The sequence below is a fragment of the Silurus meridionalis genome, chromosome 1 (assembly GCF_014805685.1).
Source record: "Silurus meridionalis isolate SWU-2019-XX chromosome 1, ASM1480568v1, whole genome shotgun sequence".
NCBI classification, from domain to species: Eukaryota; Metazoa; Chordata; class Actinopteri; order Siluriformes; family Siluridae; genus Silurus; species Silurus meridionalis.
The window spans coordinates 5,025,224-5,039,055 of record NC_060884.1 but is presented as its reverse complement, the minus strand read 5'-3'; the positions used below and the strand labels follow the sequence as shown (position 1 = coordinate 5,039,055).

Sequence of the window (13,832 nt, the reverse complement as noted above, 5' to 3'; positions counted from 1 at the left end):
ATAAGGCTGACTATAAGTTAGCCAACAAAGAGGACTTTTATATACAAGCAAAGAAACAACAAAAAGAGAAAGAGAAACGCACTCGGACACTTTCACTTTCTATTTTTTATTATTGGGCAGCGGCCCGTCAGCTGTCAATCATTTGCACATACTACGTTTAATTTGGGAACATAGTGATTTATGTATATGTATTCAATAGTGATGTCTTAAAGTGTTTCATTTTTTACAAACTGTAACTGACAATTTATTACTTTAAGTGTGATAGTAGTTCAAATGCTATGTGTGGAGCTCACATTTACACGTTAGCGACACTATTATACTTACATTTGCCACTGAGCATTAGAGGGTCTTGCTCAGGGGACCAGCAGAGGCAACTAGCGATGCGACGTTCATGAACAATTCATTTATTTTGAATAATGTGACTCAGTCTCAAAGAGCGATTGGTACTGTATGAGGAAGTCTGGTGTGTCAGAGAAGTATGTGAGGGTGGTGCAGGACATGTATGTGGTGTGACAGCAGTGAAGTGTGCAGTAGGAACGACAGACTGGTTCAAGGTGGAGGTTGGACTGCATCAAGGATCGGCTCTGAGCCCTATCCTGTTTGCAGTGGTGATGGATAGGTTGACGGACGAGGTCAGACAGGAGTCTTCGTGGACTATGATGTTTATGGATGATACTGTGATTTGTGGTGAGAGTAGGATGCAGGTTGAGAAGAGCCTGGAGAGGTGGAGGTATGCACTGGAGAGAAGGGGAATGAAAGTCAGTAGGAGTAAGACAGAGTACATGTGCATGAATGAGAGGGAGGGCGGAAGAGTGATTCCTTCATTTTCTACTGGACACGCATGAGCAAAGCTTGGCAAAATCAACGTAGGTTATGCACAGAAAACAGTAGTTTACCTCTCGACTCTTCCAGTCCGAGTCATTCAGTCTTTTATCACGTGACTCCCATAAACACTATGCCGTGACATTAAGAAAACAGAATTAAGTAGTTTATCTCGTGAGTCCTCTGGTCCGAGTCGTTCATTCTTTCATCATGTGACTCCCATATACGCTATGCGGTTATATATACATATATAAATGATTGGAACTACAGTCGAAGATCATGTATATAGACATGCTGGGGATTTGATTAATAAAAATTTTACTTATATTGTTTCTGATCAAAGGAACAAAATTAAAAAAGATCAATGATCCAAGTCACCAAAATGATCCGATCTTTCCATTAGTGGCATCTTGGTAATGCTGGGATTTTACCCAGTCCAACATCTTAACTACTAAGATACCACTTCACTGAAGATCTGCGACATAAACCACTGAGATACCACATTCATGAAGTTTAGACAGTATCAAGCAGAATCAAAAACCTCTGTGCCGGGTAAAGAGGACTTTTATATTAAAGGAACAACAACAAGTAAAATAGGTAACCCAGCCATTAGGGTTGCACAAGCCAGTGCACTCTTAGTGGTGGTCCCAAGCCCGGATAAATAGGGAGGGTTGCGTTAGGAAGGGCATCTAGTGTAAAACATGTTCCAAAATCAAATATACAGTTCATGACTCAGAAATTCATACTGGATCGGTCGAGGCCCAAAGACCAAAGAGAAGGTTTATGGATGTGGTAGGGGAGGACATGCAGGTGGTTGAGTTTAAAGAGGCAGAAGTAGCGAACAGAGTAATGTGGAGACGGATGATCCTCTAATGGGAGCAGCCGAAAGAAGAAGAAGAACAACGACAAGGGAAAGAGGATTTCACTCACACTTTCTCTTTCTCTTTCTTTTTTTTTTTTTTTTTTTGCAGCAGCCTGTCAGTTGTCAATCATTACCATACAATAAGTTTAACTTTGAAAAGTATTCTAATATAAAAATATATGTATGCAATGCTTAGGTGTGTAGAGGTTCATCTTTTCCATTAGTAGTCGGTGTGGGTGCAGGTTTTCATTCCACACAATCAAGGTTCACACCTAATAGTCATTCATTGTCTGGAATGAAAACCTGCACCCACACCAGCCCTTTGTGAAAAAGATTGGACACCCCTGTCTTAAAGAGTTTCATTCTTTTAATACTGTAGCACAAATTATTACTTTGGTGTAAGTTCTTACTGTGGAGCTCACGTTTTTCATTCACATTTTCAACATGGTGGAGACACTATTAACCAGAGAAACTTACATTTACCACTGATCATTAGAGGGTTAAGGGTCTTGCTGAGGGGACCAGCATCTGAATGGTGCTGGGCTTTGAACCTTCCGATCAGAAGTCCCACATCTTGACCACTAAAACCATTTCACTGGAGATCTGAGACATGAATCATTGAGCTACCACCTCCCCGAAGCTGAGACAGTATCAGGTAGTATGAAAGAGTATTAAGCATTCTCTGTTTCCACATAATAGGTTTAACCTTTTAAAATATGTATTTAAAAGTGCTGTTAAGGCCAAGGAGTAGGATTTTAGTGGTGTTGGGTTTTGAACTCAAGATCTTCCAAATAGAAGTCCAACGTCAGTACAACTGAGATACCGCTTCCTGCGGATGAGACATGAACCACTGGCATACCTCCTCTGAAGAGGGTATCATGATTAATTATATCTAATTTAAGATACCTTCGAATGAATCAAAATCTTTCTAGGATCTTAGATTTAGGCTTTTCTTGTAAACATTTCTTCAGAAAATGGCAAGAACTGTAGGCGGGGAAACTGTGGTGAGTCAGGTCTATCAGGAAATCTATATAATTCTCTTGTATTTTAGCTCAGGAATGATCCAACGTCAATACCACTGAGATACCATTTCATGAATCTGAGACATTAACCACTGAGATACCACTTCCCTGATGCTAAGATATGAAGGTATAATGCATTTGAAGAGGGTCTCACGAATTGATTATAACTAATTGAAGATACCTTTGAATAACCGTGATGTGGTGAATCAAAATCTTTGTAGTCTCTTAGATTCAGGTTTTCCTTTAAACATTTCTTCAGAAAATGGCAAGAACTGTAGGTGGGTGAACTGTGGTGAGACAGATATTTAAGGAAATCTGGAAAAATGCATTTGTATTTTAGCTCAGGAGTGGTCTTACTGTTTATATTTTGCATGTAAATTATTCTCCAAATTTGTGCAAACTTAAATAAGCTTGAGTTATTTTTTATATCAAAGGTAATACAGTGGAATCTCGATACTCGCAACCTCGATAGTTTGCAACTTTTTATTTGGAAACGGATTAAGAGTAACTCCTGGAAAATTTTGATAGTTCGCGAGAAGCCGCAAGAGGCTCGAAAGTTCTGAGTAACATTTTCAAGTTTTAGCTTGTACTAATAAATGACATAAAAATGTTTGAAAAACTATTTTATTATTGTATTAAAGTAGTAAATAAAACATGTATGATAAGTGATTCACAATTTTTGTTGTGTTTACAGTACTTTTCTGGCAATTGATGCACTCGATGCTTTGTGTTACAGTGATTCATCAACAATATGAAACATAGTGTAATGTAGAATGTTAAAAGTAAGATTTGGTTGTTAAGGGACATAACAGGCAACTATTATTACTATTTATGACTATTATAACTATTTATACCATAATGTTACTGTATGAAGTTCTGAGAATAATTTCAGCTGTGTGTATTTATTTTATTTACAATTTTCTGTCTGTAAACCCATAATGTGAGTTTAAATGTATGAACTCTTATGTGTTACATTTGCATACATGCTTAGACATGTTTCTCAAATGCTTGGTTGCATGAATTGAACTTTTCAGGAATTACACCTTTCAGGTTTGAGCAAGAAATTCCCAGGCAGGTCTCAGTGTTTCTTTAAAACAGCAGTGCAGTTTTTTTCATCTGAATTCTGACTCATCTAATTTATGATGGCATCTACAATCGCTATCAAAGCATGTTTTGCACAAAAGGGTTTGCTGAACACTTCTTATTTAGGAACAGGGGTTGGACACAGTCAGGTGCAAATTGCTACATGTCAGTTGTGTGATTGATTGCTAAAGAGGGTCAACAGTTTCATTAAATATGATGAATTTCTCAATTTGTCAGGTAGACACATGCCCATGTAACAGAAATGACATTGCAATAGCATAGTAACGCAGAAGATTTTTAGATACAGTCTTGAGGTTACACATCAAACACTCAATAACAACAATGATCTACTAGTAAAATAAAGCCTTATAAAGTTTTATTGGTGGCTACATAATAAACAAGATGAAATACACTACACAGTACACTTTAGATGGGCATACAGTGCTTGTCAAAAGTTTGGAAACACTTAGTCTTTTGTGATTTTTGAGACACATGCATATTCCATTTGTTTATATAAAACAAACTAGGTGAAATGCAACCAAAAGAACTTAGGTGGAGAAAAGGAGATAAGATGGAACATGGAGGTTGAACCTTCAATTTATGGGGTTGTTTTGGAGTAGTAAAGGTTCTGAAGTCCCATATCAGAAAAAAACTCAACCTCATAATGCATAAGGTCAAGAAATCAGTTTTGTGAGTACAGTTTTCCTCCAATTTTCTTCATTTTTGGACAAATTAAATGTATATTTTTTTTAACCCGTATACATTTTTGACCAATTGTGTTAAATGCAGATCAGTTCAAAACTAATCCTTCATTGTATCTTTTAGGGGTCATGGTTCACTGTGGTGAGTTGTGTTATTTATGACTGACACACTTTTACACTCTTTTTTACAGCCTCTGGTGGGCTAAGATATGTAGGGCAATGCCTATACCAGATGTGCAGACAGGGCGGCTACACTTCCTCCAACATCCTTCTCATAACCGTTATAGCTTTTGCCTCTGTTTCATTATAAACACGCAGCAAATACAACTTCTGTATATTGAACTGTTTTTTTCCAGACTTGCTGATGTGGTGTTTAAGGTATGACAGCAAGGTGACACTAAAAGAAAACATCAAATTTCTTTTTATTGTAGGCATAATTGCAAAAATATTCACATAATTTAACACCATTTAATGTTCAAAAATAGAAAAACATTCTACAGTTATAAGTACAATAAAAATACATTGTAATGACAAAAAACTGTACACAGTGACACATCTTGCTTGTACTGTAATAGGAAATACATTCTACACACATCATGGTCATTTGAAATCAGTGGCAAGAGGAATATTTACATGTGCATGAATTATAAAGATGTGGCAACATTTATTTTAAGCATGAAATACCACATGCTTTGTGAATGCTATTCTGATGCGAATGCTAACTTCCCTAGATTTTATCGGTTTGTATAAGAAGAGAAAAAGCATGGATTCTTATTGTACAGGGTGACTTGAATTGAAAGTCTGTTTAGCTTACTTTAAAGGCTTCTACATGCCGGACTGGTCTCTACTGACTACTGAAATTCTGAACCTTGCAAAATAATAATTTAAAAACCTAAAAGTAATATCCTTACGCAAGCATATTTCCTAGTGCTTCTAAAAGAAAGCCTCCGTCCACTTTCAATATTTTTCTTATCTGATTTTTCAGATATCTGGCTGTTTCACACAACTTCAAACTTGTAATTCAATCACTTCACCTATATCCTACTTGCTTATTCTCCTCACTGAATATGGTAACTTTTCTGACTCAAGGTATCTCAATTTACAAAACAGTGATACAGGTTTAAAGCCAGTGTTTGTAAAGCAGTCAGATTTTGTGGATGTCAATGACAATTCCCCCCCCCCCCCCCCCCCCCCACCCCAGCCCCTTCACATCTGATATCAACATCGAGGCATACCTGGTTTACAATTTAAGCACCTTTTCTGAGCCAAGACTTGTTAAGTCTGATGCCAAGTTTATATTTTAGTCCCACTCTGTTTGAACCTGGGCATGCTCTGACTTTTGTTTGTTTGATAGATGCTGACAGTGCAGTTTCTCACGCTATCTGCCTTTTGACATGTCAAAAGACTTAAGCAGGAAACTTATCAGAGCTCCTGTTTGGCCTGTAACTGCTTGTTCTGAGAACCCTCAAGTGTTTATTTAATTCTCAAAGAGTGCTAGTAGTTTCAGGCAATCTCCAGTGCTTTGGCACCAAATTTCAGCACAATCAGTCTTCACAGTTTGACTGGTTTGATGTTTGTGTTGATTCGAATTGGGGAGGATGTCCCGTTCCCAGAGGAGATGGTAGTCTCGAAACCCCGGTGAATGTTTGTCTCAGTTTTGCTTAAGCTACACTCCAGGAAGGGTACTCCGATTTTCTTAACCTGGCCATCTTCAGTGATCAAACAGCGCTGACAGAGTAACTTAATAATGGCCTTGCGCATGTCCTTACTCGTCAGGGTGTATATAATTGGGTTAATCAGGGAGTTGATCATGGCGACCCCCAGGAAGTAGTCCGCCTTGAACAAGATGGGGCATGCACGAGTTTGGCATACAAAGTCCAGCAATAAAAGCAGGAAAAGTGGCAGCCAACACACAATGAAAACCCCAAGGACAATAGTAACCGTCTTTAGCAGGGCCATGTATTTCTGTGAGCGGCGTGCCATACCCTTGCGCCGTATGCTGCCCAACCTTTTTGTATTTCTTTTGACTGTGTGAAAAATGCGTCCATATAGCACGACAATGGCCAGAAGGATGACAATGAAGACGGTGACGCAGAACAGGACGTAGCTCTTGGCATAGAGTGGAAGCACAGTGGAGCACAGTTCTAGATTATGCATGCAGTTCCAGCCTATGATGGGGAGCACACCAAGCAACACAGCTACAGCCCAGCTCGCACCAATTAAGAGGAACATGCGGTTGCGCTTGGTGCCATGATAGGGCTTCATCTTTACCATGGTGATGTGACGCTCAATGGCGATTGCCAAAAGACTGATGACTGATGCAGCGAGTGTGATGAAGACTCCACCCTCCCTCAAAAACCAAAGCAGAGGGGTCAAATTAAGAGTGTTGGGCCCTGACATGATAATATTGACCATGTATGTGAATCCGGCCAGCAGATCCGATAGAGTCAGGTTGCCAAGTAAGTAATACATGGGCAGATGAAACTTCTTGTTTTTCCATATGGCCACAAGCACAATTGTGTTTTCCACAACAATAAGCATGCAAATGATAAGGAATGTGATTGCTTCTGGTTTGAGCCCATCTTTGTATCTGTCCTGTTTCAGTTTTCCTGTGTAATTATAATGCTGCTCAATGACATTTTTGTTATGGTAATCAGCATAAATGTTCCAATCCATTTTCTGAATTTTTATGCTGGATTAGTTTATAATAGTTCTTTGTCTGGTCATCGTGCAAAAGTGGCTCAAAGAGCTGTTTTTGCTTTGTTTTATTTTACCCAGCGTGTCCATTAGCTGACTTTGTACTGTATAAATTCCTGTTTTGCAATAGCATAGGTAGTGTTTTCCGATATTCTCCACTAGAGTGCAGAAGAGAGCAACTCTGGTTTCCAGGCTCTGCTTAAGTTTCCAAAGCCCTGTGCTGCCAAAACAAAGAAAAAATAAATAAATTAAATTAAGTGGATTCATGTATAAACTCAATTCTAGTGTGTATTTGAGAAACAGCAATCAAGTCACTATGGATCAATTTTACTTGGCCTACAGTAGGCTATTCCATTAAGAGAATACTAGGATATGACAATGCATCATAATGCATGCTCGAGTTTTTAAGCTACTGTAAATGAAGAACTGGTCTATTTAATTATACACACGAATAACAATATATATTGTCTAATGAAAATTAATAACAATTAGTGGCATTAAAAATAATTTGCGTTAACGCATTAATTTTAACCGCCTGATATATATATATATATATATATATATATATATATATATATATATATATATATATATATATATATATAACACACACATATATATACACGTATATATAAATAAATGAATAAATATATAAATATATCTCAGAGCTGCCAAAATTAACGCGTTAATGCAAATACATTTTAATGGCATTAATTTTGATCAATTTTCATTAGACTTTTGTTTTACTGATGCGGCAATTCTTAAATCAAGTACCAAAATCCGGGGTGATGCACACATCCGGTCTGTTTTGTCTAAATGAAGAACGGGTCCATTTTAAGTACAAGTACATTTAGAACAGATAATATTGTTTTATATATATATATATATATATATATATATATATATATATATATATATATATATATATATATATATAAAAATAAAATTCTTATCTGTTCTAAATGTACTTATACTTGAAATGGACCAGTTCTTTATTTAGTTTAAAAACCTAAGCATGCACTCTAAAGATATAACACTCCCTCTTTGCTATTATTTGATGTGCTTATTTGATTTTAGATTAAAATGCTTTCTTTTCAACGGTTTTACTACACGAGCATGCTTCGGGATTTCTTAGCATTCCATTGCCTCAGTCAGACACATGGTAACATTTTAAGATCTCAGGTTACACTCTGAAGTTCACTACCCAGGGATTCCAACAATGGAAAGTGGGGCTGCACAATGCATCGCATGTTAATCATTATTGTGATATTATCAGCCTTCACTAGACATCTTATAAATCTTCAAAGTGCAAGCAAAAGCCTGAAGTACTCTCTAGTCGGTCTATGAAGTTGAGACCAGATGAGAGTTTAGGATGAGCCAAATGGAAGTCTTTTTGTTGCATGACAATTTTGGACCACATCTTATGTAGGACTATAGGTTTCTTATAGAATTTGATTATAGTGTTTATAGTGATTTCATTTACGCCGCAATAATCTTTTTGTCCTGGACTATGTGGATGTTGAAAGGTGCCATTAAATCCATAATTAAACACAAAGTAAATAGTGAATGCATAAGATTGCAATTTTCAGGAAAATTAATTTAAAATTTCTTTATCATATATCATTTAATATCATTCAAACAGCATGGTTAAGGAAATTGTTCATTATTATATATTAATGCATACTCATAACAAACAAATTCATTGGTGGCTATAATCTTATATTCAGTAGTGCCTGTGAGTCTGACATTTACGAAGCATGAGCAAAAGGTTTTACTGCCGTATGACACACAGCAAAACTTACATTATTATTTGCTCATTATGAAAAAAAAAGTGAGAAACTTTACTCACCACAAGAATAATGACTGTAGGTGGGCTGTATCGTGCAGCAATGTTTAGAGAGAAACCCATTCTGATCAGAGTCGAGACAGCCAGGCAGGTCACACGCTAAACGGGTGTAGGCTGGACTTAGTCTCTTTCTCCTCCTTCTCTCTCTCTCTCTCTCTCTCTCTCTCTCTCTCTCTCTCTCTTTAAACCACACTCTTTTCACCCACTCTCTTCTTGCTCTTTGCTTTCTCTCCTTCCATTTAGTGGTTTGCACTGAATGAAGTGAATAAAAATCAACCCACATTTCATACTAACATACTTCAAAAGATAACTAGAATTGCTATGAAACATGTAGCCTAAAGTTTCTGAGGTGTTTCTTTGCAGCTGGTAGCAACATTTTCTCATTGTCAAAGGAAATTAAACATAAGCAAATTTCCATGTATGCAACATCAGCCAAAAAGTCCAATGTCTGTTGATTTTTAAATTAAGTTTTGCACTAGAGCACTGGAGCTAATTTAGTTAAACCAAAGACATGCAAAAGACCAGCAAAATGCATGGCAACTAATTTAATTTGCTTTTTTTAAGACATCACACAGCAGAAATGTTGTGGCTGATATGACTATGTTTTGTGGAAGAAGAAAATGGTTTAGGAATTTTTCAGCTAGTCAGTCAAGCTAATCAGTCAGGCAAATAGTAACATTTAAGTTGCTCGTTGCTTGAAAATCAGTGGGGGGCATCAGGGCCAGCAAAGACTTCTCTGATGGCCTAAAAACAAAAGTGGATTCACTGACTTTTACAATATCTTTCCCACCAATATATATTCACTTATTCCCAATAGTCTTATCTCTTGTTTTAATAGCTTTTCTCCCAGTTGTGCTGCTTCCAGTAGTGTATGTTAAAGTTTCTATCCATTCAAATTTCAGCCAACATGTGTTGCCAGGGTCGAAGAAATCTGCCGTGAGGCCTTTAGAATCAACAGTGCAGGCACCTGTAGCATAAAGTACAAATTAATAAAGCTGTTTCTTTAACCAATCAAATTCGAGTTGGTGACAATGGAGCCACCTAGCAGGCATACAGTAACATCATTTTCATGTCCTTTGATGGTCAGAGAGGAAACTAGTTACAGCTAGCAAACTGCATTTGTATCAAATTGGAAAAACTCAAATATATTCGTATCAATTTTATAGCACATTTTTCCTTCCACAATAGCTGACAGAAGAGAAGTTGATTTGGTGGCAGATATACCTACAAGGCCATTTATAGGTCATTTTTTAAGACTTGCTGCACATCGTAAAGAAAAGTCGGCCAAAACAGTTCTAAACAGTGGTTAAGGTTTTTCAAGAACTATTTATATTTTTGCATTTTCCTTCCTGTAGAATTTGCACAGTTGTTGATTGCAAAGCCGAAAGAAAAAGAAACCGCAAGTGGGACTAAACAGATAGGACTGAAAGTTAAAATGGCACCATATACGTACAGGGCCATAGTCCGTGCAAAGCCGAAAGAATAGAAACCACACGTGGGACTGAACAGATATAACTGAAAGCTAGAGATGCACCATATACATTTTTGGTTGATAAAAGGTTGTCACATTATTATTTACCTTTGTGATTATGATTTAGCAAAATACAAGAGCTATACTCATTCATTATTTAAATCCATGATTGTAGTGTTGCCTAAAAATGTGAAACGGAAAAGTTTTAATATTTCTTTATAGAGTTTTATAAGGGGCCTTTTAGTATTTATATCTGTCTTTCAATCTGCTTATCATTGTGTGGTTTCATTTGTGCGCAGTAACCTTGCCTGTAAATTCAGGTTCAGGCTTGTCGTCATGCTTTCTTTCTCTTTATAGCATGTCTGTATAACGCATCGGTAACACAGCAGTATTTCCCGTTAGGAAACCATATCCCTGTGAGAACCATTACTATAACCTGTGCCTACAAGCAATACCTGTTTACACACCTGTATATGTGTGTGTGTGTGCGCCTGGTTACATTGTGTCACAATCGTCTGATTTGGACATTATTATTCACATTCTAATAAGGTGGATTATTATGTTTATCTAGATAAAGGTTGACTGTAGAGGCTCATGAGCGTTTAAGAGTCAACAGCCGCCCCGCCTGTTTAACCAGTGCATTTGTTGTCCTGAATATTGGTTTGTGAATGCCTTGAAGAAGAAATTCTCCGTAAACCATTTGCATAATAAACTTTTTAGCATGTGAGTTTCATTACTGCAAAGCATTTATTTTGTGATATTAAAGTTTGAGTTTAAACTTCTTATTCTTGGTGTTTTCTCGTTTTGGGTTACAGTTTCCCTTACCCACAATACTGTTCTAATAAAGGCAGCAGTGAGAAAGTCTCCTTTCAGATTAGAATTCAGTACATATGGACCTACAGATTGTTTGAGGATAGTTTCCCTGGTCTTCACTCATCACAGCTATTTGGCTAGGAATGTTTTTACCATTTTGTAGCAACAATAAACAACAACAACAAAAAAGGAGATTTAGCTAGCCAAAAGCAGTACCATTAGAGAAGCAAGCTACACCTTTGATTAGCTTCTTTTGGCATGAGAAGGCCTGGGATAGATTGTCCTGGAGTGTCTCTTTCATTAAACCTTTCCTTATCAGACATAGAAGGAATTCGTGCAGAATCTAGAGCTATCTAGAATCTATAATCATTGTACTGTGTCTAGAATTCCTCACATAATTCTAGAATATTCAAACCAGAGATATGCTGCTTTTGTTGTCTATGCAGGACAAACACATTCTTCAAGTACAAGGTTAATCACCGGTGTCATGGAGACAACTGCATTTCTGTCACTGGCAATGGAACGCAATACAAGCTATATAATACAAGCAGTTGCCTGGCCTGAGCGCACATTTGAGGCCCTTTAGAATGCTTACCTTTGCAGCACTTTTTTAGGCAGGTCCTGACACTGAAGATATGAGCAGGATTTACAAGGGCATCTATAAGGTGACAGGTCTTACAACCACCAAGATTGCTCTCTCACATGAACGTCATCACAGACCAGTGAAAGCAGTTGCAATGCGAGGCAAACATTTCCTTGAGCTATATGCAACCCTAACATTGTTACACTAACTGACTTGGATACCATCCCAGATCTGCCAATCTTGCAGAAGCTAGATGCTTCACCCACTATAGAAGAGTTCAGCAAAACCATTGATTTCCTCACATGTGGAAGGTCTCTGTAAGTGATGGCATTCAGCCAGAATAGTGGGAAACCTGTGCTGTTTCAGCTACTGCACAAAGTACTCTGCCTTGGCTGGGAAGAGGGCCACAACCCCCAGGACGATTCAACTAGAGACAACAACACTTTGTGTTGGAACAAAGGATACCACAGGGTCTGTAATAATTACAGGGGCATCTCCCTTCATAGCATCACCTATGAAGGGGTTAGCTTGTGTCGTCTCTCTCTTGCTAAATCTCCACCTAAATACAATGATGCAGCAGCACTTTATTTCTTTATTATGTGCAGCTACAGGATATCACATTCTCATCTTTACACTTTCATCCATATTTTTTCTATTTTTTGTTCAAGTTAAAATGTTCTTTTCTTTTCTTTCTTTTTTCTTTATATTTTTATTTTATATTTCTCTCTTTTTTTTAAATAATATACTCATAAATAAATTATTGGATGACTTGTGTAAGAAATTTCAATATCATTGCATATGTGGATTTGACCTAATGTCCATAATACTTGTACCATTGCTAGTTGACTTGCTGAATCTTTGTTATAAGGATTTAGTTTTAGGGAAAGAATGGTATTTGTTAAACAGAAGATAAAATCTACCAAAAACTGCCCCCCACTGAAGATAAGTGAAGGAACAATTTCACTAAGCTTCACTAAGTTCTGGATGACATTTGGAGAACTCTTGGCTGATAGTGTGGCTGCACTCTCTTGTGGCCACTCTCAGTTAAAAAAAACAAACTGAAAATCTTGGTCTGACTTATTCAAGGGTCCCTTACCAGAGACTGCCAAACAGATTAACTGATACAGAAATACTGATAACCTTTAATTCATTGAGGAGTAGAGAGCAGGGATTAGGTCTGGCTCCACTCCTCTCACTAGACCTGTATTTGGTGATTGTAGAGTGTCTTACACAAGATACCACAAAGCTCAGACTGTCCCACAACATTAAAGAAAATTAGCTTGTGTGATTAAAACATCTTAAGGTCTTTACAGAAACGTTCTATTATAGGCATAATGTATAAAACATTGATCTATGTCCTCATATAACACTAATAATATACCTAGGTTCTAAAATCCTCTACCTCTAATGCTCATTAAAATGCTCCTGCAGCACTTTAGATTGTTTTTTTTTTTGTTAGCTTCTGTAGTGTTGTGTTCAATGTCCAAATATAATTCTCTATATTACTACAAATGAGAAGTGCAAGCTTAGCGATACTTGGCTTAAAAAAAGTTAATTTAGGGCTAACTTAAGACCAGTTGCTAACAATGTACATTATTTGTGTGTGTTTTTGTTGTTGTAATATAGGTCTTAAATTTCATTCTTAATGGTCTTAAAAAGTTCTTAAAATGTCTTACATTTGACTTTGTGAAATATACAATTCACACACTTTATTCAAATGATTATTAACCTTCTGTGTTTACTTTCATTCACAAGCAGTTACAGGGTACTAGCATGTGCATGTTTAGACAGGAAAACATGTATGATGTGTTCAGTGTATGTGAGTTTTATATTGGAGTCACATGGCTTGAGATGACATGAACAAATTTAATTATCATACATTTTTATAAATAATAAAATCAAGAGTAAATGAATTGTGTGTCAATAATATTA

The 13,832-nt window shown here is 36.9% G+C and overlaps 1 protein-coding gene across 2 annotated transcripts; it reads right to left on the bottom strand.

Moving 5' to 3' along the window:
• Positions 1-5,672: 5,672 nt before the first annotated feature.
• Positions 5,673-9,150, bottom strand: s1pr5b (sphingosine-1-phosphate receptor 5b). 2 transcript variants are annotated; one of them, XM_046846702.1, is made up of 2 exons: positions 9,037-9,150; positions 5,673-7,407 (listed from the first exon to the last, which is right to left on the bottom strand). In XM_046846702.1, the coding sequence occupies exon 2, from the start codon at positions 7,164-7,166 to the stop codon at positions 6,042-6,044; it is 1,125 nt and encodes a 374-aa protein (XP_046702658.1). In that variant the 5' UTR covers positions 7,167-7,407; positions 9,037-9,150; the 3' UTR covers positions 5,673-6,041. The 2 variants fall into 2 exon arrangements, with proteins under 2 accessions (XP_046702658.1, XP_046702668.1); XM_046846712.1 differs by having other exon boundaries at positions 5,673-7,402; positions 9,037-9,107.
• Positions 9,151-13,832: the final 4,682 nt, after the last annotated feature.